The 19,137-nt window shown below is 65.7% G+C and overlaps 2 protein-coding genes and 1 long non-coding RNA gene across 23 annotated transcripts; 2 read left to right on the top strand and 1 right to left on the bottom strand.

Annotated features, from left to right (window-relative positions):
• Positions 1 to 91: 91 nt before the first annotated feature.
• On the bottom strand, positions 92 to 1,107 carry LOC125960489 (uncharacterized). The gene is made up of 2 exons (XR_007470204.1): positions 994 to 1,107; positions 92 to 890 (listed from the first exon to the last, which is right to left on the bottom strand). It is a non-coding gene; the product is annotated as an uncharacterized LOC125960489 (long non-coding RNA).
• LOC101287833 (mitogen-activated protein kinase 11) lies at positions 1,055 to 6,921 on the top strand. Of its 6 annotated transcripts, XM_004279610.4 has the most exons (12): positions 1,494 to 1,627; positions 3,877 to 4,006; positions 4,082 to 4,140; positions 4,228 to 4,339; positions 4,414 to 4,443; positions 4,530 to 4,577; positions 4,663 to 4,777; positions 5,100 to 5,171; positions 5,412 to 5,491; positions 5,939 to 6,017; positions 6,104 to 6,277; positions 6,556 to 6,921. In XM_004279610.4, the coding sequence occupies exons 1-12, from the start codon at positions 1,512 to 1,514 to the stop codon at positions 6,633 to 6,635; spliced, it is 1,095 nt and encodes a 364-aa protein (XP_004279658.1). In that variant the 5' UTR covers positions 1,494 to 1,511; the 3' UTR covers positions 6,636 to 6,921. The 6 variants fall into 6 exon arrangements, with proteins under 6 accessions (XP_049550550.1, XP_004279658.1, XP_033261265.1 ...); XM_049694593.1 differs by adding an exon at positions 1,055 to 1,286 and having other exon boundaries at positions 1,545 to 1,627; positions 4,228 to 4,443; positions 6,104 to 6,921; XM_033405374.2 differs by having other exon boundaries at positions 6,104 to 6,921.
• A 2,403-nt stretch (positions 6,922 to 9,324) lies between these two features.
• On the top strand, positions 9,325 to 18,017 carry LOC101287579 (mitogen-activated protein kinase 12). Of its 16 annotated transcripts, XM_004279609.4 has the most exons (12): positions 9,353 to 10,007; positions 10,080 to 10,209; positions 11,901 to 11,959; positions 12,814 to 12,925; positions 13,013 to 13,042; positions 13,295 to 13,342; positions 13,907 to 14,021; positions 14,237 to 14,308; positions 14,577 to 14,656; positions 14,736 to 14,814; positions 14,908 to 15,081; positions 17,463 to 18,017. In XM_004279609.4, the coding sequence occupies exons 1-12, from the start codon at positions 9,883 to 9,885 to the stop codon at positions 17,540 to 17,542; spliced, it is 1,104 nt and encodes a 367-aa protein (XP_004279657.1). In that variant the 5' UTR covers positions 9,353 to 9,882; the 3' UTR covers positions 17,543 to 18,017. The 16 variants fall into 16 exon arrangements, with proteins under 16 accessions (XP_033261270.1, XP_033261273.1, XP_033261280.1 ...); XM_033405379.2 differs by having other exon boundaries at positions 9,325 to 10,007; positions 12,814 to 13,042; positions 15,392 to 18,017; XM_033405380.2 differs by lacking the exon at positions 13,013 to 13,042 and having other exon boundaries at positions 9,331 to 10,007.
• The last annotated feature ends 1,120 nt before the right edge of the window (positions 18,018 to 19,137 follow it).

Below are 19,137 nucleotides of genomic sequence, written 5' to 3'. Positions count from 1 at the left end.
GCAGCTGGGACTGGGACCCTGCTTCCTTTCTCACTTTTGGGCTCCCCCCAGGGTCCGGATTTGCCAGGCAGAAGTGTCCGTTTGCCTGGTACTGTGTTGACATGTTTTATTTTAATTTGGTTATCAATATTTGAGTATCAGGAGATTTCACATAAAAACTCAGGTTTTAGTTTGTTTCAGAAAAGTGGAAGGTTGGGACCTCAGCCTGATTTCCCCCTCTCCTGGGAGGGGGCAGCCCAACCTCTACCCACTGCTTCTGCAGGGTGGAGGGTCAGGAGGTATTTATATCCCAGGCAATGTTCTCTCTGAACCACTGTCACTTTAAGTGGGAAGTAGGAATAATCACTCTGACCTAGAGCTCTAGACAGATGCTGAACTAGGGAACAGGCCCCTTCACAGTTTCTGCCGCCTGTGCGAACTACACCTTCCAGGTGGAGAGAGGAAATGTGCGGTGCTGGGCAGAGTTCACCGATCTCGGGGAACGGTGGTTTCCAACTAGGGGAGCCCCGCAGGACCTAGGAAAGTCAGGGTGGGCTTCCTCGAAGAGTTCACAGCTGAGGGAGCTGTTTCAGAAGGAGGAAAGGTACCAGGCCCCAAAGAGGACCCATCTGGGGAGAGCTTCTTATGGGCCCAACACCCCAAAGGCCCCTGGTGCCGCCGCTGTCCCTGGTCCTGAGGGCTGGTCTCCGGGCCTGGCCCGGCAGTCACGCTTCTCCCAAGGGGCAGCAGGGCCCAGCCCCGGAGCCAGCCCGTGCAGGACGCCACAGCAGACCGTGGAAGGGTTACTGGGAAGCGAAGCACACCGCCAAGGCCGGATGGCCTCCACGGGGGAGGGAAGGCAGGCTGACCCAGGATCCAAGGCACTTACATCTGCCCGCGGCGGACGGGCCCTATGCAAGCAAATGCCTAGCTTTTATTAGGGGGCATTTTCTATTCTGATAAAAAATACCTCCCACGGCTTGTCCCTGGCTTCTTTGATTTAGAGGATTCTACCTTCATTTCTGTGGGAGCACGCTGGGGGAAGAGGTGCGGTGCGGGTGAGAGGAGAGTAGGGATGCACGGACCAGAGCAGGTTGAAGGCGCATTAACCGCAGGACCCGGACTAGGCGGATGGCGGGATGCGGGGACGGGAGGTGGACAGCGGGGCGGTGCCGGCGTTTGTGCCGGCAGGGGAGGGTGCGGGGAGCTGAGTCCTGAGAGGTGGTGGCGGCCTGGTCCGGGCGGTGCCGCGCCGAGGACCCACGCGGCGGACATTGGGGAAGTGCGTGGACCCCGGGAGGTGGGCGGTAAGTCGTTCCACGGCATCCCCTTCCCCCCACCTCCCCACCCCGCCCCGGGAAGGCCGGTTTCCGCTCGACCGCCGCCGCGGAGGGGCAGGAAGCCGCGCGTTCGTCTGCGGGAACCCCCTCCCCGGCTCCGCCCCGCTCCGCTCCGCCTCCGGCCTCCGGCTCGGGCTCCGCGGGGCGGGGGGCGCAGGGCGGGGCGCGGGCCGAGCTGCGGCCGCTCTGGACATGTCGGGCCCGCGCGCCGGCTTCTATCGGCAGGAGCTGAACAAGACGGTGTGGGAGGTGCCGCAGCGGCTGCAAGGGCTGCGCCCGGTGGGCTCGGGCGCCTACGGCTCCGTCTGGTAGGGGCGGGACGGGGCAAGGGCGGGGGGATTGAGCGCGCGCCCCCTCCCCGCCCGTGCGGGGTTCCCGCCGTGGGGAGGGGCTCGCCCTGCCTCCGCCCCCGGGCCTTACGCAGATCCGAGGAATGAATGGGGGGTGGGGGCGTGAGGGAAACTTTCCTACCCGAGCCTCTCCCCGGCGGGAGAGGGGTCGTCCTCCCTCCCCTCCAACCCGGAGCGTCCCCCTCCGGGCCCGAATCCTGCGGCGTCACAGCTGGCGAAAGGGCGGGCAGGTCCCCCGGGCCCCTTGATGTCTGAGCATGCATCGGGGGTGCCCCCGGTCAAGGGCCAGGCAGCCCTGGGCTCCGGCAGGTACCCCCACCCCAGGGTGGGTAGCTCTGTTTGAAAAGGAAGAGCCCAGATTGGGGGCTGGGGGGCAAGACCCCTCACCTAAGAACGACCTCAAGCTCCCCCGTGGGTCCAGTCCACTGCCCCATTTTCCAAGGGATCTCAGGCTCCGAATGGGGCTTAGGCCTGATCAGAGACGCCTACCATCCCCCCCAGGGGGCGTCTACACCCCACCCCATTTTTGCCCCAACCAAGAGAGCTCACACGCAGCCTGCAGTTAGGCCCTGGAGCCCAGACAGGAGGGAGGGTGGGGCCGGGGGAGGCCTCTGGACCTGGTGGGGTGGAGGCCGGAGGGGGCTTTGGGTGGCAAGGGGCTTGCTTGCGGACAGTCCAGGCTGCAGTTGCAGTGTTGACAGTGAGCCTGACTGTGGGTGTGGACGTTGAGAGGTGTCCCCCCAGAACCCAGAACCTGTGAAATGCGGGGTGACTGCGGGGGTCATGGGTGTGGGGAGGCAGGGCCCCTGGGGGCAGGGTGTTGCTCCAGGATCCTGCAGAAGGTTGGGAGTGGGACTTCTCAGACCCCCTTACGAGGCCCAGCACTGGAGCCTGGAGCAGACGTTTGGGGTCCCCTTGGCCTCAGATCTCACTCTGCCACTGGCCAGCCATCAGGAACCTCAGGCCATTCCAGCCATTCCAGCCACAGGCCTCTATCTTCATGTCAAAGACCACAAGGGCAGGAAGAGGGTGTGGGCCAATGTGTGAGTGGTCCCTGGGGGATCTGACAGGGCCCTTGCTGGAAGTGCCTTCTGGAAACTCGTAGGGACAGTCAGGCTCCCCAGGGGAGGTCTCTCTCCACCACTTAGCTCTGCAGGGCCCCCATGCCGGTGATGGGCTCCCTCCGTCCTCTGATGTCTGAGGAAGCTGGTGACCCGGTGCCAATTCCCACAGTCCTTTGTTGACTGTACAGACACAAAAGGATCTGCTGCGCGCGCACGCACGCGCACACACACACACACACGAGCGTGCACACGCACCCCGTGAAGAGCCACTCCCCTACTTCCCACCCCAGCAGTGACTTGGATGGGGGAGGGACTTTCCTCCACCACTGCCTGGGCCCATGAGCACCCCAGGTCCTGCAGGAGCTGCTCCCTGGGCTGCGTGGGCATGGGAGGTGGGCTGAGGCTCCACTCACTCTGGAGGGAGGCTGGATCCTGGAGATGAAGTGGGAGGGAAGGGGGGGGCAGCAGCCAGAGGGAACACTGGGCGAAGGCATCCCTTCCCGAGGGGCAGTGGGGCCACTGGACGACCAGGCCACTTGTGTTTGAGGATGATGCCCGTGAGTGTGGCATCTCCTGTGAAGAGTAGCTGGGTGTGGGGCTTGAGGGTCTAGACCTCAGGGGAGTGGGGTTGCACGAGGGGAAATATTCTGTGGGTCCAGGCACCACCCTCTGCTAGGTATTTCCTGCTGTCCAGTTTCTCACTGTGAAAGATAACGATGCAATAAACCCCTTTGGTCAGGTTTTTCTCCATATTTTGGATATTTGGGGGCTTTGGAGGTGACTCTGGAACCCCCTCAGGGGGCCCCCCAGACCCCCTGGCCTATGGGGGAGCTGGGGGTGCTGCCTGCTGTCTGCCACTGGCTGTTTCCCTGGCCTGTTATTTCCACCCTGAGCTGGGGGCAAGAGTCACTGGGGCCAGGAGACAGGAGAAATCCAGGTCCTGCCCTGGGCTCCCAGGTGGGCTGGGAAGGCTGGGGGTCAGAGGGTGGGGTGGAGGGTGAACTGACTCTGGAGGAAGGTGCAGGACTCCAGGAGGGAGGGGAGAGGCTTGGAGGGAGTGTTCAGACCGCCTCCTGGTGCCGGAGGCCTTCTGGCCTGTGGGGACCTCGCGACCGAGGCTGGGCCTCACAGGCCGCCTTGCAGCTCAGCCTACGACACGCGGCTGCGCCAGAGGGTGGCGGTGAAGAAGCTGTCGCGCCCCTTCCAGTCGCTCATCCATGCGCGGAGGACGTACCGCGAGCTGCGGCTGCTCAAGCACCTGAAGCACGAGAACGTGAGCTGGGGGCGGCCGGGCCGGGGGAGGGGGGCGCCCGCGGGCCGCCGAGCCCTGACTGCCCTCTGCACCCAGGTCATCGGGCTGCTGGACGTGTTCACGCCGGCCACCTCCCTCGAGGACTTCAGCGAAGTGTGAGCGGCCGTGGCGGGGAGGGCGCGGGGGCGGGGAGGGCGCGGGGTCGGGGTGGGGACTCTGTGCTCATCCCTGCCGCTACCCAGGTACCTGGTGACCACGCTGATGGGCGCCGACCTGAACAACATCGTCAAGTGCCAGGCGCTGAGCGACGAGCACGTTCAGTTCCTCGTGTACCAGCTGCTGCGCGGGCTGAAGGTGGGCGCGGAAGCGGGGGGCGGGCGGGGGCGCAGGGGGCAGAACCTGACGCCCCCGCCGTCTCCCCCTCGCAGTACATCCACTCGGCGGGGATCATCCACCGGGTAGGTGCCGCGCGCGACGGGGGGCGTGGGGCTCCTGCGGCGGCGGCGGCGGCTTTGCCTGCGCTCACGCCGCGCCCGCCCTGCAGGACCTGAAGCCCAGCAACTTGGCTGTGAACGAGGACTGCGAGCTGCGGGTGAGCCGCTGGGGGAGGGGCTGGCGGGTCGGCCGGCCGGGAGGCAGAGACCCGGAGGCGCTGACACGCCTGGCGGTGCCTCTAGATCCTGGACTTCGGGCTCGCGCGCCAGGCGGACGAGGAGATGACTGGCTACGTGGCCACGCGCTGGTACCGGGCCCCTGAGATCATGCTGAACTGGATGCACTACAACCAGACAGGTGACGTCAGCCCGTGTGGGGCAGCCCCTTGGGGCCGGTGGGCCTGGGGAGGGGGTGGGGCTGGGACCCAGAGGCCAAGGACCTTGGGGGACAGGCCAGGTGGGGGACCTGCGTTCACAAACAGACCTTCAGAAAGGCAGAGCACGGTGGGTCCTGGGCTGACGCTTCCCCCTGCCCAGGGTTGTGTCTAGAGAGGAGGGGCTGCTGGCTTTGGGCCTGAGCGTGAGCGCGGGGCCGCTGAGCTGGTGCAGTGCAGCCAGCCCCCAGCTCTCTGAGGAGGGACTTGGGGTGGGCAGACTGATGGAGACGCCTCCTCCCACAGTGGACATCTGGTCTGTGGGCTGCATCATGGCCGAGCTGCTCCAGGGAAAGGCCCTTTTCCCAGGAAATGACTGTATCCTTGGCGCAGGTTAGGGGTGAGCCAGGGTCTCCTGCTGTGGGGCGGGGGTCGAGGGGGGTGGGCTCTGGCCCTTTCTGGCCAGTCTTGCCCCCTCTGCCCCACACCGTGCCACCTTGGGGTCACTGCCGTCCCCAGCGGCAGGAGAGCATGTTCTGGGCAGTGACCCAAGGTCTGGGGTTTGGGGTCCCGGGGGGAGTCCGTGCTTGGCCGTTGGGCACTTCCTGAGCCAGGCAGACATCGACCAGCTGAAGCGCATCATGGAGGTGGTGGGCACACCCAGCCCTGAGGTTCTGGCAAAGATATCGTCGGAACATGTGAGTCATCCGCCACCAGCCCCCTCTGCTGACCCGCCACTCCCCCGCCCGCACTCTGGAGGAAGGGGCGCTGTGGGGATAGATGGGGCACCACGGGGGGAGCATGGGTCACAGTGGAATAGACCCCAAGGCAGGCGCTGACCCCTTCAGGGGGAAACAGGTGAACCGGGGAGACATTCCAGGCGTGAGGGACACTGAGGGTAAAACCTCGGCACCTGCAGTGTCCTGGCCGTGGACAGTGGAGCGGCACCAGGCCCGGGACCTGCAGGCACGTAGGGCCAGGCAAGGTGCTGTAGCCACCAGCTCCAAAGCGGGGAGGTCTCTGGTCCGCGTATGCCCTTGCCAGGCCTGCTGGAGAGACTGAGTCTGGGGGCTTCTCCCAGCAGGCCTCTGCCTGGCTTAGGCAGGCGTCGAGCAGCCCCTCAGGCCCTTCCCCTGTGCTCCTAGGCCCGGACCTACATCCAGTCCCTGCCCCACATGCCCCAGAAGGACCTCAGGAGCATCTTCCATGGAGCCAACCCCCTGGGTGAGGATGGGCCCTGGGTCCGGGCTGGGCTCCATGTCTAGCCCTGGCTGTGGAGATGACCGGCCCTGCACCCCGCCCCTCTGCAGCTGTGGACCTCCTGGGACGGATGCTGGTGCTGGACAGTGACCAGAGGGTCAGTGCAGCCGAGGCCCTGGCCCATGCCTACTTCAGCCAGTACCACGACCCCGAGGATGAGCCCGAGGCCGAGCCCTACGACGAAAGCGTTGAGGCCAAGGAGCGCACGGTGGAGGAGTGGAAGGGTGGGCCTGAGGGCTGCGTCCCCCAGAGGCTGAGCGCTGCCTGTTTTCTGCAGGAAGTGCTCCAGTTTCTCTTGAGAGTGGTCTGAGCGAGGCCACGACACGGCCCCCCAGCCCCACTCTAGGGGGTCAGGTAGAGCTGGGGTTGGGTGTGTCCAGCAGAGGCTTGGGGGCAGCACGGGGCAGGCCCGGGAAGGGGCCTATGGGCCAAGGCTGCTCTCGGAGGGTGGTGGGCCTGGGCTGCTGAAGGCCTGAGCTCACCCTTCCTCCTCCCCTCGCAGAGCTCACCTACCAGGAAGTCCTCAGCTTCAAGCCCCCAGAGCCACCGCAGCCGCCTGGCAGCCTGGACGTTAAGCAGTGAGGGGAATGCGGCTCGCCAGCCGCACTCGGACCCGAGGAGGGGCCTGAGCCCGCCTGCCCTCCCGCCTCGGCCCGCCAGACTCCCACGAGGGGCACCTCCCAACACCACTGCGGCCAGCAGCGCACACCCCTGGCCTGGGACCCTTGTCTACACGCCGCGCCTTGTGGGAAGCCTGCACGTGTGTGAGCCACGGGTGTAGGAGTCTGGATAGAGCATGCTGGACTTCCTTGGTCCTCCTACCCCCTCCCAGCAACCTGGGTCTCCTTTGGGACCTCGCTATGGGGGACCTGGGTGCCGTAAGAGCTCCCCCCTGGGGGGGGGGTGTCTGTTTCCAGATCTCCTGGGTCGCAGAGGGCTGTCTGTAGGGGGCAGTGCCTTGGGGCCGGAGCCTCCTGGAGACAAAGGAAGGGGTCTCGATGGTCAGAGCTGCTCAGCCTGGAAGTGGGGGGCGACCCTGGAAAGTGCTGAGGCTCAAAGGATCTTCCGTGGGTGTGGCAGCGTGGGGACAGCTGGCTGGAGCCGTGTGTTCACCTATGCTGTGTGGCACATATGTGCTCCTGGAATTCACATGTCTAAGTAGATGCAGACGCGTGTGAACCTGAGGGCACCTGAGGGCCAGTGGCCATGGCCAGCAGGAGGCCCAAGTTGGGGTGGCTTTACTGTTGCCTCCCCTCCCCTCAGTTCCTGGTGTGGGTGGGGAGGGGGCATTGCTGAGATCCTGCTGGGCAGCATGCAAGGGGCTCGGGTGGCCGTGGGCAGCCATGTGAGCAAAAGCCCCTGCTCCTTGGGTGTGAGGGCTGCAGCAGGGTTCTGAGGCATGAGGGCACTGTGCCAGCTGGGGGGCTGGCAGGCACGGGGGCCTCCAGCCTCGAGGACACACATGCCGATGTGGACCCGGATCCTGGACCTTGGCCCAGAGCTGATGAAGAAACCTATGCCCACTCTACCTCTGCCCACCCTCTGGCCCTGCAGCCGGGCGCTGGGGCACTCAAGTCTGTGGGTCAGCCCTTGTCCTCTTCCCGCCTTCCGGAGTGGAGTTGACCTAGCGACCTCTGGGACAGGGCCCTGCTCCAGGCGTGTGGGAGGTGTGGGTCCTCCGTCAAGGGGCGTCTGTCAGGTGGTGACCTCTCACCTCGCAGGACCAGGGAGGTCTGAATGCTAAGTGCCTGCCCCAGGGTTTTGCAATAAAGTTCCCCTCTCACCCGGCTCGTGTCTCCAGCTCTAGGTTCTGCTCCCGCGCTGCCCCCACTGCCTGGAGAGGGCGGCCATATTCCGCTGGTCCCTGGTCAGAGCAGCCACCTTCACCCTCCCTGCTCCCTGAGGGCCAATGGGGTCTGAGGTGGACAGGGCATGATGGCCACCAGCAGTCAACCCGCTGCCCTCAGAGTTTCATTGGGCGGGATCTGGCCCAGACCCAGACCTGCCCCTTCACTCAGTGGTCAGCGAGGACGCGGGTCGGGGGTGTTGAGGTCTCTGGGAGCAAAGGCCTGCCCTTCCCCAGGGTCAGGGAGGCAGCTTTCCTTTCCCTCCTGGTTAAGGGGAAAGACGGCTGCTTCGCCTCGGGACACACACTGAGCTGCAGCCCCTGCCGCTCACTGCAGCTCAGGCTGGGAAAGCAGGGTGTCCCCAGGATGGGGACCTTCTATGCCTTTGCCCTAGGCCCTGGGGGTGGGGCTGGGGATCATCTGGGAGCTGGGCCTGCAGAGGCCTGGTCAGTGTGGGTGCTGGCCCTCAGGTCTTGGAGAACCCCTGGAGACCTGGCTGGGCCAAATCCTGTGGGGGGGTGGTGGCGGATGGGAGCACAACTGGGACATGACGCATCTGGGAGTCTGGCCTGATGCACGACCTTTCTGGACCTCTGGACCCCATCACAGGGAGTAAGGGGGCCAGCTGGGGGCTTCCTGGAGGAGGCAGGTGGAGTGCCACAGGCGGCCCAGGGCATGAAGGGCACGGGGATGGGCGGTTGTGGCTCCAGTGACAGCAGGCTGCCCCCACTGACAAGCCTGCAATTCCTGAGCACCCCGATCAGATCACCGCGCACCCCAGCTGTAAAGCTGCTCTGGCCAGGCCGGAGCTGCTGAGCTGCTGATTCATGGCGCAAGGCACAGAGGGCGGGGCAGGGGGCCCTGGGGATCTTATTACCCCACTCTCAGGTTTGGGTCACAGGGCTGGGGGCTCTGTCGTCCAGCAGCATCTGGTCCAGGATGGGGCCAGACCCCTGAAATGATGTCCCCACCTAAGGGTAAGGGGGCACCCACCGAGCGAGCCCCAGTAGGGACCCCCTTCAGCCCTGGGGTCAGGCACATCTCCCTGGAGAGAGTGGAGAGGTTCGAGCTGGGCTTTGAAGAGCAAGCCTGAGGGCCTCAGCTGAGCAGGGGTGGGACAGGCAGAGGGACGTGCAAATCTCTGGAGCAGTCTCCACCCAGACGTGCAGTGAGGAAGAGCCTTCAGAGCACAGGGGCCCAGGGGGACCTACAAGACCCACCCTCTCTGCTTCCGGCTTGGTAGGCAGCCTGAGTTTGGGAGACAGAATCAACTTCTTCACTGGGAAAGGGGGATGGAAGCAAGATAGGGGCCGGGGAACCCCGTACTGGGGGGTGGATGGGTCAGCCCCACGGTGAAGGTCGTCCTGCGGGGTGGGGAGTTGGAAGTGGGCGGGACTGGTGGTCAGTGATTTGCGGTTGGGGGTAGCAGTCGACGAGCTCAGGCTGCCAGGATGGGCTAGCGCCCTGGGGGCGCGGTCGTGAGGAGGAGGCGCGAGCCCCACGAGGCCCCGCTGACACAGCCTCCACTCGGGTCCGCGTAGTTCATCCCGAGTGCGGAGTGCGGAGGAGGGCCGGGGTCTCGGGCGCCGCGTCTGGGTCTACGATGGGACAGAGCTGCCAAGCGGCGCCCTCCTTCCCCCAGCCTCCGGCTTCCCAGGCGGCCACCGCCGCCTCATGTTTCCGGAGGGGCAGAAGGGCGGAAGGGGCGTCACGTGCGCGCGGCCCGGGGGCCGGTTGGTCCGCCCGCAGGGGAGGGGCCTCGCGCTACCCGGGCGGAGGCTGGGCGCGGGCCGGGGTCGGCGGCTCCGGAGAGCCCGGACGCGAAAGCCAGCAACGGGGTGCCCCGGCGACGGCGCGGAGCCGGCTCTGCCCGCGCGGCGGTGGCCCGGGGTGCGCGCCAGGGCGTCTCACGGATCCCGGGTCCCCGGCCCTCGAGGCGAAGCGCCCGCGGGGTCCGCGGCGGGGGCGGTGCCCGGCCAGCCATGAGCTCTCCGCCGCCCGCCCGCAAGGGCTTTTACCGCCAGGAGGTGACCAAGACGGCCTGGGAGGTGCGCGCCGTGTACCAGGACCTGCAGCCCGTAGGCTCGGGCGCCTATGGCGCCGTGTGGTGAGCACAGGCCGGGCGGGGTGGCCGGGGGCTTGGTGGCCCGGGCCTCCAGCTAAGCGGTGCGCCCCACAGCTCGGCGGTGGACAGCCGCACGGGCGCCAAGGTGGCCATAAAGAAGCTGTACCGGCCCTTCCAGTCCGAGCTGTTCGCCAAGCGCGCCTACCGCGAGCTGCGCCTGCTCAAGCACATGCGCCATGAGAACGTGAGTCGCGCAGTCCCCAGCTCCGGGCACCGCGTCCATCATCTCGCCTCTGCTCATCTCCCTTCTCCCCCCAAACCGTGCCCCGAAGACCCGGTCCCTCCTACACAGACCCTGGGCTGCTCCCCTAGGTGGCGGGGCGGGCGGAGGCGAGGGGTCAGGCAGTGTCCCCGGGTCGGGGGGGCTGGTCACAGTGGTGAGGGCCGAGCCCCGCTTCGTCCTAAGAGAGCTGCTTCCCCGGGGTCTAGTCCGCTCCGCCTGGGCCAGTCCCGGGAAGGACTTAGCTCTTTGGCTTCTTGCTGGAGCCCCATCTGGCTCCTCGGCCCAGGGTCTGGTCAGGGGACAGCCACTTGCCCAGGCCGAGGGGATCCTCCAGGTCTCACTCCAAACCCTGCCTCCAGCCAGGAGCCCCGAGGTGAGAGAGAACTTCAGGTGGGAGGAGCGGTTTTCCTGGAAGGGGCACTTAGCCTCTCCCGGGCACCCCCCTGCCGCCCCACCCGGCCCCCCTCCTGCAGCTGCTCTCCTGACCCCACTCCACCTCCTGAGCCGCAGCAGCCCCTCAGCAGCCGGGTGCTGCCGCCTCCCTCCAGCGCTGCATTTCGTAAACCCCTCTTCCCAGAGGAAGTAGGCTCTGAGAGGCTGAGGTCCCAGTCCTGCCCCTTCTGTGCCCACTTCAGGCCTCCTCCCCCTCCCCCACCCCGTGCTGCAGAGGCCCAGAAGTCTCCACCAACCTGGTGGACCCCCATTTAACTTCCAGGATTCTTGCTAAAACCTCCCGATGCCCGGGCCTCACCTGCCTCCAGGCCCCTCTCTGGATGTCCCACTGTTCTCTCCTCCCGCCACCCATGTCTCTGGCCGTGGTGGCTGTCCCTGCACCTCACTCCAGTTTGTCCCCGTATAGCAGCCAGGGGACACATTCAGCATCACACCTATTTAAACTGTTCTGCCGAAGCTCCTGGGATCAAAGCAAGCCTTCACCAGGTGCTGCGGGCGTGCTTGGGTTTTCTTTGGCTTCTCTTTGGCTGCGTGGTGGCCTGGTCCTCGGCCACCTGGCCTCTCTCCCCGTATTCCTCAAGCGCTCCGAGCGTTCTGCGTCCTGCCCGGCCACCATTCGCGTGGCCTCTGCCAGGTGTCCCCTGCCAGCACATCCACCTGTGCCTCCAGCCACTCTGATGTGCAGGCCTCCTGGGGTCCCTGGAGGCCCTGTCACCAGAAGCCCCAGGTGCCAGTTGTCACACTCCCCGTCTGCTGTCCAGCAGCCCCGACCAGAGGGCTACGGGGCCGGCTGTGGCTGCCGGTGTGCTCACAGGGCTGCCTGCCTCTCTGGCGGAGGCACGGCCCCTGGAAGGGCCTGCTAGATACTGGCTGTCCCCACGCTGTTCCTGGGTCTTCAGTGGGGATAGGAAGAGGGGGAGGAAGGGCCAAGGGGCTGGAGCTCCTTGGATGGCTGGGAGCTGACCCAGACTTGGGGCTGCCCCTCCCCCAAAGGATCCCGGCTGTCACCATCCAAAAATAGCCCTTGTTTATGGGCATGTGTGCCAGGGCAGGGTTGAGCTGCCAGTGGGCAGAGCTGGGCCCTGTGGGCAGTGGGGGGAGACCAGGACAGCTGCAGGGGCCCTTCCTGCCCAGAGCAGGGTGTGCCCTCAGCTGTATCTGTGTCCCCAGCCCACCTGGTGCTCTGGCCTCCTCCCCAGGTAATTGGGCTGCTGGATGTGTTCACACCCAATGAGACCCTGGATGATTTCACAGACTTGTGAGTGCCGGCCAGGGGCTGGCCGGGCAGAGCAGGTGGTGTTGGGTGGCTCTTGGGTGTCCACTTCAGCTTTGGGGTTGGCAGGTGGGCCGCCTGCGGCAGGCCTTGCCTTGCAGCCTGGATGGGCGTCAGGTGCACACTGCCCACCCGCTCACCACACCACAGTCCACCCCCTGCCACATGTCCCAGGGACCCACGGTGCTGGTACCACTGGGTGGATCTGGGCCTCCTCCTCCAGTGCCGGAGGTGTGAGCCTCGTACCTGAGGGTTTGTGAGTGGGTCCTGTGCTCTGGAACCCTGGCTCTAAGAGTGTGGCCTGTAACTGGAGCTGCTGACCTTTGCCGGCGGGTTGGGGGGGACCCAGTGCTGCCCTGTGCCTGCCTGGGTGGCCACCCCTGGCCTCACACTCCTGTTGGCCAAGAGCCAGGGGCCTGGCCCAGGAAAGGGGGGCAGGACAGGCTCCTCGTTGCCTGACCTGGCAGGGGTCAAGGACTCATGCTGGCAGGGTGCTAAGCACTTCTCTCTGTGTCTCCGTCCACCTGCCCAGCCTGCCCCTCTGAGCCAGATGTCCTGCTGTCACACCCCTGCCCACAGGCTCTTCCCTCCTTCCGCACGCCCCCGCCCCTGCCTATGAGCCTGGGTCTCCCAGCCCCTAGGCCACCCTCCAGGAGTCCCCAAAGCGCAGTCCCGACCTGCCTGGCATCGCAGGGCCCGGTGGGTGGTAGGAGGGTAGAGCCCAGTGCAGTGCTGTGGGGGGTGGGGACCGGGTGCTGCAGGGTGACAGGCTCTTCTGGGGCCTGAGCCCAGGCCCACGGGCGTGACCCCTGCTGTCCGGCCCCTCCCTGGCCCCGCAGTTACCTGGTGATGCCGTTCATGGGCACCGACCTGGGGAAGCTCATGGAGCACGAGAAGCTGAGTGAGGACCGAATCCAGTTCCTCGTCTACCAGATGCTCAAGGGGCTGAAGGTGGGGGCTTGGGGTGCCGCCGGAGTGGGTGGGGCCCCCAGGCGTTCCTGCGAACTGACTGCTGCTGACCCCTCTGTGTCCCCACAGTACATCCATGCTGCTGGCATCATCCACAGGGTGAGTCTGGCCAAGGTGGGCGCTTCCCCTGGCTGTGGGCGCGCGAGGGGCTCCACCTTTGGGGCTTCCTGTCTCACCCGCGAGGGGGCACCCTGCCTGCCCACAGCCCGGGGCTGTGCACCTCCACCCTTCCTGGAAGGGCTGCAGGGTGGCCCGGTCTAGCCCGATGCTCCCAAATTCAGTTGCTGCCCTGGCCCTTGCCCTTGCGCCCTGGCGGGCGGGGCTGCACAGCCACCTTTCTTCTGCCCCCAGGACCTGAAGCCCGGCAACCTGGCCGTGAACGAGGACTGTGAGCTCAAGGTGTGTGTTGGGTTGGGGGCTCGGGGCCTCCCCCGCACCTGCCCATCTGCCCGCCGGCCCCTTGGCCCTCAGGCCTGGAGGCGGACTGGCCCAGGCCCAGGCGGAGGGACAGACCACAGCCATCCAGGCAGTGGCCGAGCAGCTGATGGGCAGATGGGCCCTGGGGAGGCACTGGGTGGGGTGGCACGGGGGCATACCTGCTTGAGGGGAAGGGCGGGCGGTGTCCCCAGCTCCCCGTGCCCGAGCCAGGGCAGGGCTGAGCAGGCCTTCCCAAAAGTGCTGGCTGGGGCCCGGTGGTTCACAGGGAGCGGAGGTCCAGGGGCAGGAGACCCCCCCGGGGTGCCTGTTGTAAGGGTCGGGGGCAGGCACAGTCGGTTGCGCAGGGTGCACTGGCTGTGGGGAGGAACCCGCAGGGAGGCTTAGGGGTACCTGGCTGCAACCTTGGGCCCCAGAGGCTTGGCAGGAGGCCCCGGTGTGCCCAGTGCCCTTGGGGTCTTCTGGCCCACGGCTGGCCCACCCACTCCCCAGGGACCGCTTTGCCCCACCTTCTGATTCTGGCTGTAGATCCTGGACTTCGGCCTGGCCCGGCAGGCAGATAGCGAGATGACTGGGTACGTGGTGACCCGGTGGTACCGGGCGCCTGAGGTCATCTTGAATTGGATGCACTACACACAGACGGGTGAGGAGCTGCCCGGAGACGCGGCACCAGCTTCCTAGCCCGCCCCTGCCCGAGCTGCTCTGCGGGGAGGCTGCTGAGCTGGGCCGGGGCTGGGCAGGGCGTGGTAGGCTAGATGGCTCCTGGGCCCATGCCCCCCTCTGCCGCCCCCACTCCTGCGTCTGTGTGTGCCCCGCTCCCCAGCCCACAGAGCCCTGATGGAGGGGCTTCTGTCTCAGTGGACATCTGGTCAGTGGGCTGCATCATGGCTGAGATGATCACAGGGGAGACGCTCTTCAAAGGCAGCGACCGTATCCTACACCTGGAGCTGGGTGCGGGGGAGGCCTGCCCTACACCTGTGGGGAGCAGGCCGGGCGCACTGCCCGGGCTGGGGGGGAGCAGGCCAGGCGCACTGCCCGGGCTGGGGGGGAGCAGGCCAGGGCACTGCCCGGGCTGGGGGGGAGCAGGCCAGGCGCACTGCCCGGGCTGGGGGGGAGCAGGCCAGGCGCACTGCCCGGGCTGGGGGGGTAGGTGAGCTCTGCCCTCTGGCCCCGCGCTGTGCTCCTGACCTCGGCCAAGACCTGGACCAGCTGAAGGAGATCATGAAGGTGACAGGGACGCCTCCCGCCGAGTTCGTGCAGAGGCTGCAGAGTGCCGAGGTCACTTGGGAGCCAGGCGTGAGCTGGAGGCCTGGGTCTGGGCCTGGCGGCCGGCGCCTCACCCTTTCTTCCCACACAGGCTCAGAACTACATGAACGGCCTCCCCGAGCTAGAGAAAAAGGATTTTGCCGCCATCCTGACCAACGCAAGCCCTCTGGGTAGGGTGGGGCTGCGGTGGGCACGGGGCAGTGACGTGGGTACCGGGGCCTGGGACCCGCCCCTCAGCCTGGCCTGATCCCCCCTTCCCCCAGCCGTGAACCTCCTGGAGAAGATGCTGGTGCTGGATGCGGAGCGGCGGGTGACGGCGGCCAAGGCGCTGACCCACCCCTACTTCGAGTCGCTCCACGACACGGAGGACGAGCCCAAAGCCCAAAAGTACGATGAATCCTTTGATGACGTGGACCGCACGCTGGAAGAGTGGAAGCGTGAGTGGGGGGCTCTGGGCAGGGCCTGTGGCTGGACCCCACCAGCCCCGTGCAGGTGGCCAGGGCTCAGAGTCCTGGGTCCCCCCACCCTGGGATGCAGGTTAGGTGAGGAACACAGTGGAGGTCAGGGGGCAGCTGGGCTTCCGGGCCAAGGCGACCTGAGCACTTGGCCTCTCCCGGCCCCCAGGCCTGCCAGCGTGCCTCCCCACGTCTAGGCCGGAGACCGGGCTACCCCGGAGACCCCCAGCACCCACTCCCCCAGGCCTCTGCTCGTACCTCTTGAATCTTCTGGCCTCTGTGTCCCTTTCAGGACCCCTCCTACCTGGACAGCTGCACACCCCTCGTCCTGCCAGCAGGATCAGGCCCACGCCAGGCAGTCCATAGCACCTCCCCCTTCCGCACCACCCCTCGCCCGCCCCCTCTAGCCCCACTGAGCACTTGAGACCTGCCTCTACCTGTGCTCTGCGTCTCCAGGCTTTGCATTGGCCTGGAAACCGAGGGCCTCTCTCTTCTTCTCTGAGGGCTCCCGACACCTCAGCCTGAGGCTGGGCTCAGGGACGCCTGCCCAGTCCCCGGGCCTCCCTCTGCTGGGGCCCTGACGCCCCATGCTGGAACGGGCCTTGTCTAGCTCCACCCTGGCATGGCAGGCATCTTCTCTCGGTGGCTGCGGGACCCGCCTGGGGGAGCAGGGACGTCTGAGGGCAGCAGTCAGCGCCGACGGAGCTGTGGCACTGGTCGCCACTGTCCTAGACCCCATCCTGGCTGTGCCTCAGACCTGGGGCCGCGGTCCTGGATGTGGGGGGTAGAGGTGGGGCTGGACGGGTTGTGCTTCTCAAACCACATTCTTCAGGGTCATCGGGGAGTCCCAGCAGCGGCCCTGCCCTTATCTGTGCTGTGTTTTGTGCTTGTAAGTTCTCTGTTGCTAGAAAGATAACAAGAAAACCGAAAACCATGGGCCACAGGATCCTCTCTGCGGTCTCCGCCACAAACTGTAGTAAGAGCTTTTGCTTTTTACTACAGACCGTGGTGGACATGTGGTCTGTTTGTGGTTGAGCCCCTGGTCAGGAATGCAAACTCATCACCTCCTGTTTCCCCGGGAAAAGCCAGCTTTACAGCAAGGACCTCTCTATACAAACCTTCCCTGTGTGGACGGGCCCCTGCACCAGGGTTAGATGAGGGCCTGGGAGGCACCTCATGGGGTAGCAATACAACTGTGCCGTGTGCTGGGCAAACCACACAGACCACCTGCTCTAAAGGCACAGTCCTTCCTGAACCTGGGCTTGTGGAGTACCAGTGGTCCCCCAAAGGCGCGTTCCTGTGGCCAGGTGAGCGTGGGCACCCTGGGGTAGGTGGAGCGGAACCGTCCTCTTGCAGGCTGGTCAGAGGGGAGGCGGGGCAGCGCCCCCCTTCCTTTGGGACGGCTTGCTCTGGGCCAGGTTCAGGAAACGTGAGCACCGGCGAGGAAGCTGGATGCTGCAGGTAGTTGGTGGGAATTCCACACTCGTTTATTAATTAATTTCTGGCTGCATTGGGTCTTTGTTGTTGGGTCTTAGTTGCTGCGTGCAGGCTTTCTCTAGTTGCGGCGAGCAGGGGCTACTCTTCGTTGCATTGCGAGGGCTTCTGATTGCGGTGGCTTCTCGTTGCAGAGCTTGGGCTCTAGGCGCGTGGGCTTCAGTAGTTGTGGCACGTGGGCTCAGTAGTTGTGGCTTGCGGGCTCTAGAGTGCAGGCTCAATAGTTGTGGCGCATGGGCTTTGTTGCTCCGCAGCATGTGGGATCTTCCCGGACCAGAGGTCAAACCCATGTCCCCTGCAGTGGCAGGCGGATTCTCAACCGCTGCGCCACCAGGGAAGCCCCCATAGTCGTTTCATAGATGTTCTGGATCCCGAAGCTGCGGTGTGCCCTGGTGGGACCCTGAGCAACTCCACTCAAGTGAACACATTGGTTTACATTCCTCAGATGTCCTCTGTTCACTGAGGCAGGCTGTGGAGCCAAGGCCACCCTAGGGGCCGTGGGTGTGGGTTACAGGAGCCCTGTCAGGGTGGACAGTCCCTGTGGATGGACACAGGTGGACTTGCACATGTGGGACAAAGGAGCCCACCTGGTGCCTGAACCCCAGCGGTGGTCTCTGACCCTGTTAATTTGGGGGACGGGCGGGCCCCCTAGTTCAGTGACTAACAGCCTGTGCTCTGGGCCTCCGCTCTCCACCCCCACCCCAAGTGGAATCTCATGGGACTTAACGCTGGTCCCCGCGAGCACCAGTGAGCTGGGCCCAGTGCTTCGTCTTGGTCACTGGCGTCCATCCTTGGTGTGCACTGTGGAGCTGTCTTAACAGGTGATGGGCCCCTTCTCCCATGACTCTGTCCCTCTCATCCTGCCCCAGGTGTCACATACAGAGAGGTGCTCAGCTTCAAGCCTCCCCGACAGCTGGGGGCCAAGGTCTCCAAGGAGACGGCCCTGTGAATACCCCTGGGCCCTGGGCCTGGAAGGGAGATCCTGTTTGCTACTGGGACCTTGGCTGGGGCTTGCATCCCAGGAGTCCCCTCGTTCCATGGAGCCTCTTCTGGAAGCCTGTTCCCCTGCTCTCAGAGCCCACCTCAGCCTAACCTTGGAGGAGCATCTGGACTTTCTGGACAGGACGCCCACCTGACCTGGGGCTGGGCTCTGACCCCCTGAGCAGTGGTCCCCTCCCCCAGGGTGCAGCAGAAGCCTCAGAACCTGTGGAGTGGGATGGGGTTTGGGGTCAAAGCCTAGCCTCTGACCCTGCCTGCTCTGGACTGTACTGAAAAGGAAGGACGGGAGGGTGCAGAGCACTGACTCAGGGACATGTCTCCTGGGGGCGTTGGTGTGGACGCTTCTGCACCACCCCCCTTAAATGTACATTGGCCACGTGGTATGGCCACACGGCTGGAGGAAATAAAGCCTTTTGTAGCTCCCACTCTGCTTCACTTCCTGATTTCTGGGCTGCATCTCCACCTTTAGGCTTTTGTATGGAGTAAGGAGGCTGGCCTGGGAGCCTCGGCCCCATCTTGAGCCACCGGGCCTGGGCATCTCCTCCCTCCCAGGTCACAAAGCTGGTGCCCACCTACACCCCCGTCCTGTGCCAGTGAGCCCCAAGTCTGGAGCCCCCCACATTAGGACTTGGCCCTGCCCCTCTTGTGGGGTGGCCTTCCTCTAAGCTAAGACCCTGGAGTCAGACCCAGGGCAGGGCCTGATGGGGGTGAGGGGGTTAGGGTCCAGCTCGGGTCTCAGTACCAGGTGTTTGGGCTCCCTGCGCTCTCCAAGGCCAGGTTCTTGGGGAGGTGGGGTCACGCTAGACGCCTCGAGGCACCTCAGGTGTCTCTGAGACGTCTGTGCCTTAGCAGAAGGGTGGTTTCGGTGCTCTTTTTCCTGCCCCTCCCCCGGCCATGCCCCACCGCCATTGGCGAGCCCGCGGGGCCCTCTGCCGGCCATTCGACGTCTCCGAGGACTGGCAGCTGGGTCAGGGGCCACTCTAGGGCTCCTGCGCCCGCCCTGGCTCCTCCCACCTGTCCCCCGGCAGGCGCGCCCAAAGCGGGGCTAGGCCGTCACCCTCCTCCCGGCCTGGGGCTCAAATGGACGCACCCAGTTGGTCCAGCCGAATACGGCCAGACGAGTTGCCAGAGTAAGGTACCTGCCTTCTCTGCCCAGGGGCCCTCCCGCGCCTCTGACGGAGCCCCGCCCAGGTCCCCGGCTCTCAGCGATCCAGGCGGGGCGGCCTGGCGCAGGCCCCGCCTTCGCGGCCACGTGCCCAGAACGGCCAATCAGCACGCTGTTTTCCGGCCGCCGTGATTGGCTCAGGGGCGGGCACGTCTTCCCAGAGCCCCGCAGGCCGCCGGCTACCCGCACCAGCAGGTAGCCTGGCCAGAAAGGTGGCGATCCACGCGGCGCTGCCTGCCGCGGGCAGCGGGACCCTGTCAAGGCCTCCCTCTGCATCCATCCCACCTTAGGGATCGCCCCCGAACAGCCGGGGCGACCAGAGAACGGGACTGGGGCACGCCCGCCCCAGGACCCCACTTCCTAGACTTCAGGGCCCCTGC

This window comes from Orcinus orca, chromosome 11 (assembly GCF_937001465.1).
Source record: "Orcinus orca chromosome 11, mOrcOrc1.1, whole genome shotgun sequence".
Taxonomy (NCBI): domain Eukaryota; kingdom Metazoa; phylum Chordata; class Mammalia; order Artiodactyla; family Delphinidae; genus Orcinus; species Orcinus orca.
Note: the sequence above shows the minus strand (reverse complement) of the source record. Positions and strands in the feature narration are given on the sequence as shown.

Excerpts from the sequence above, each read along its gene's own strand:
- LOC101287833 (XM_033405371.2), top strand. The coding sequence starts at position 3,556 with ATGGGGGAGCTGGGGGTGCTGCCTGCTGTCTGCCACTGGCTGTTTCCC. Across the intron at positions 4,141-4,227 it reads CTCGAGGACTTCAGCGAAGT|GTACCTGGTGACCACGCTGA; the intron begins GTGAGCGGCCGT and ends GCCGCTACCCAG. Across the intron at positions 5,492-5,938 it reads CAAAGATATCGTCGGAACAT|GCCCGGACCTACATCCAGTC; the intron begins GTGAGTCATCCG and ends CTGTGCTCCTAG.
- LOC101287579 (XM_033405375.2), top strand. The coding sequence starts at position 9,883 with ATGAGCTCTCCGCCGCCCGCCCGCAAGGGCTTTTACCGCCAGGAGGTG. Across the intron at positions 14,309-14,576 it reads GCTCTTCAAAGGCAGCGACC|ACCTGGACCAGCTGAAGGAG; the intron begins GTATCCTACACC and ends ACCTCGGCCAAG. Across the intron at positions 14,657-14,735 it reads AGAGGCTGCAGAGTGCCGAG|GCTCAGAACTACATGAACGG; the intron begins GTCACTTGGGAG and ends CTTCCCACACAG.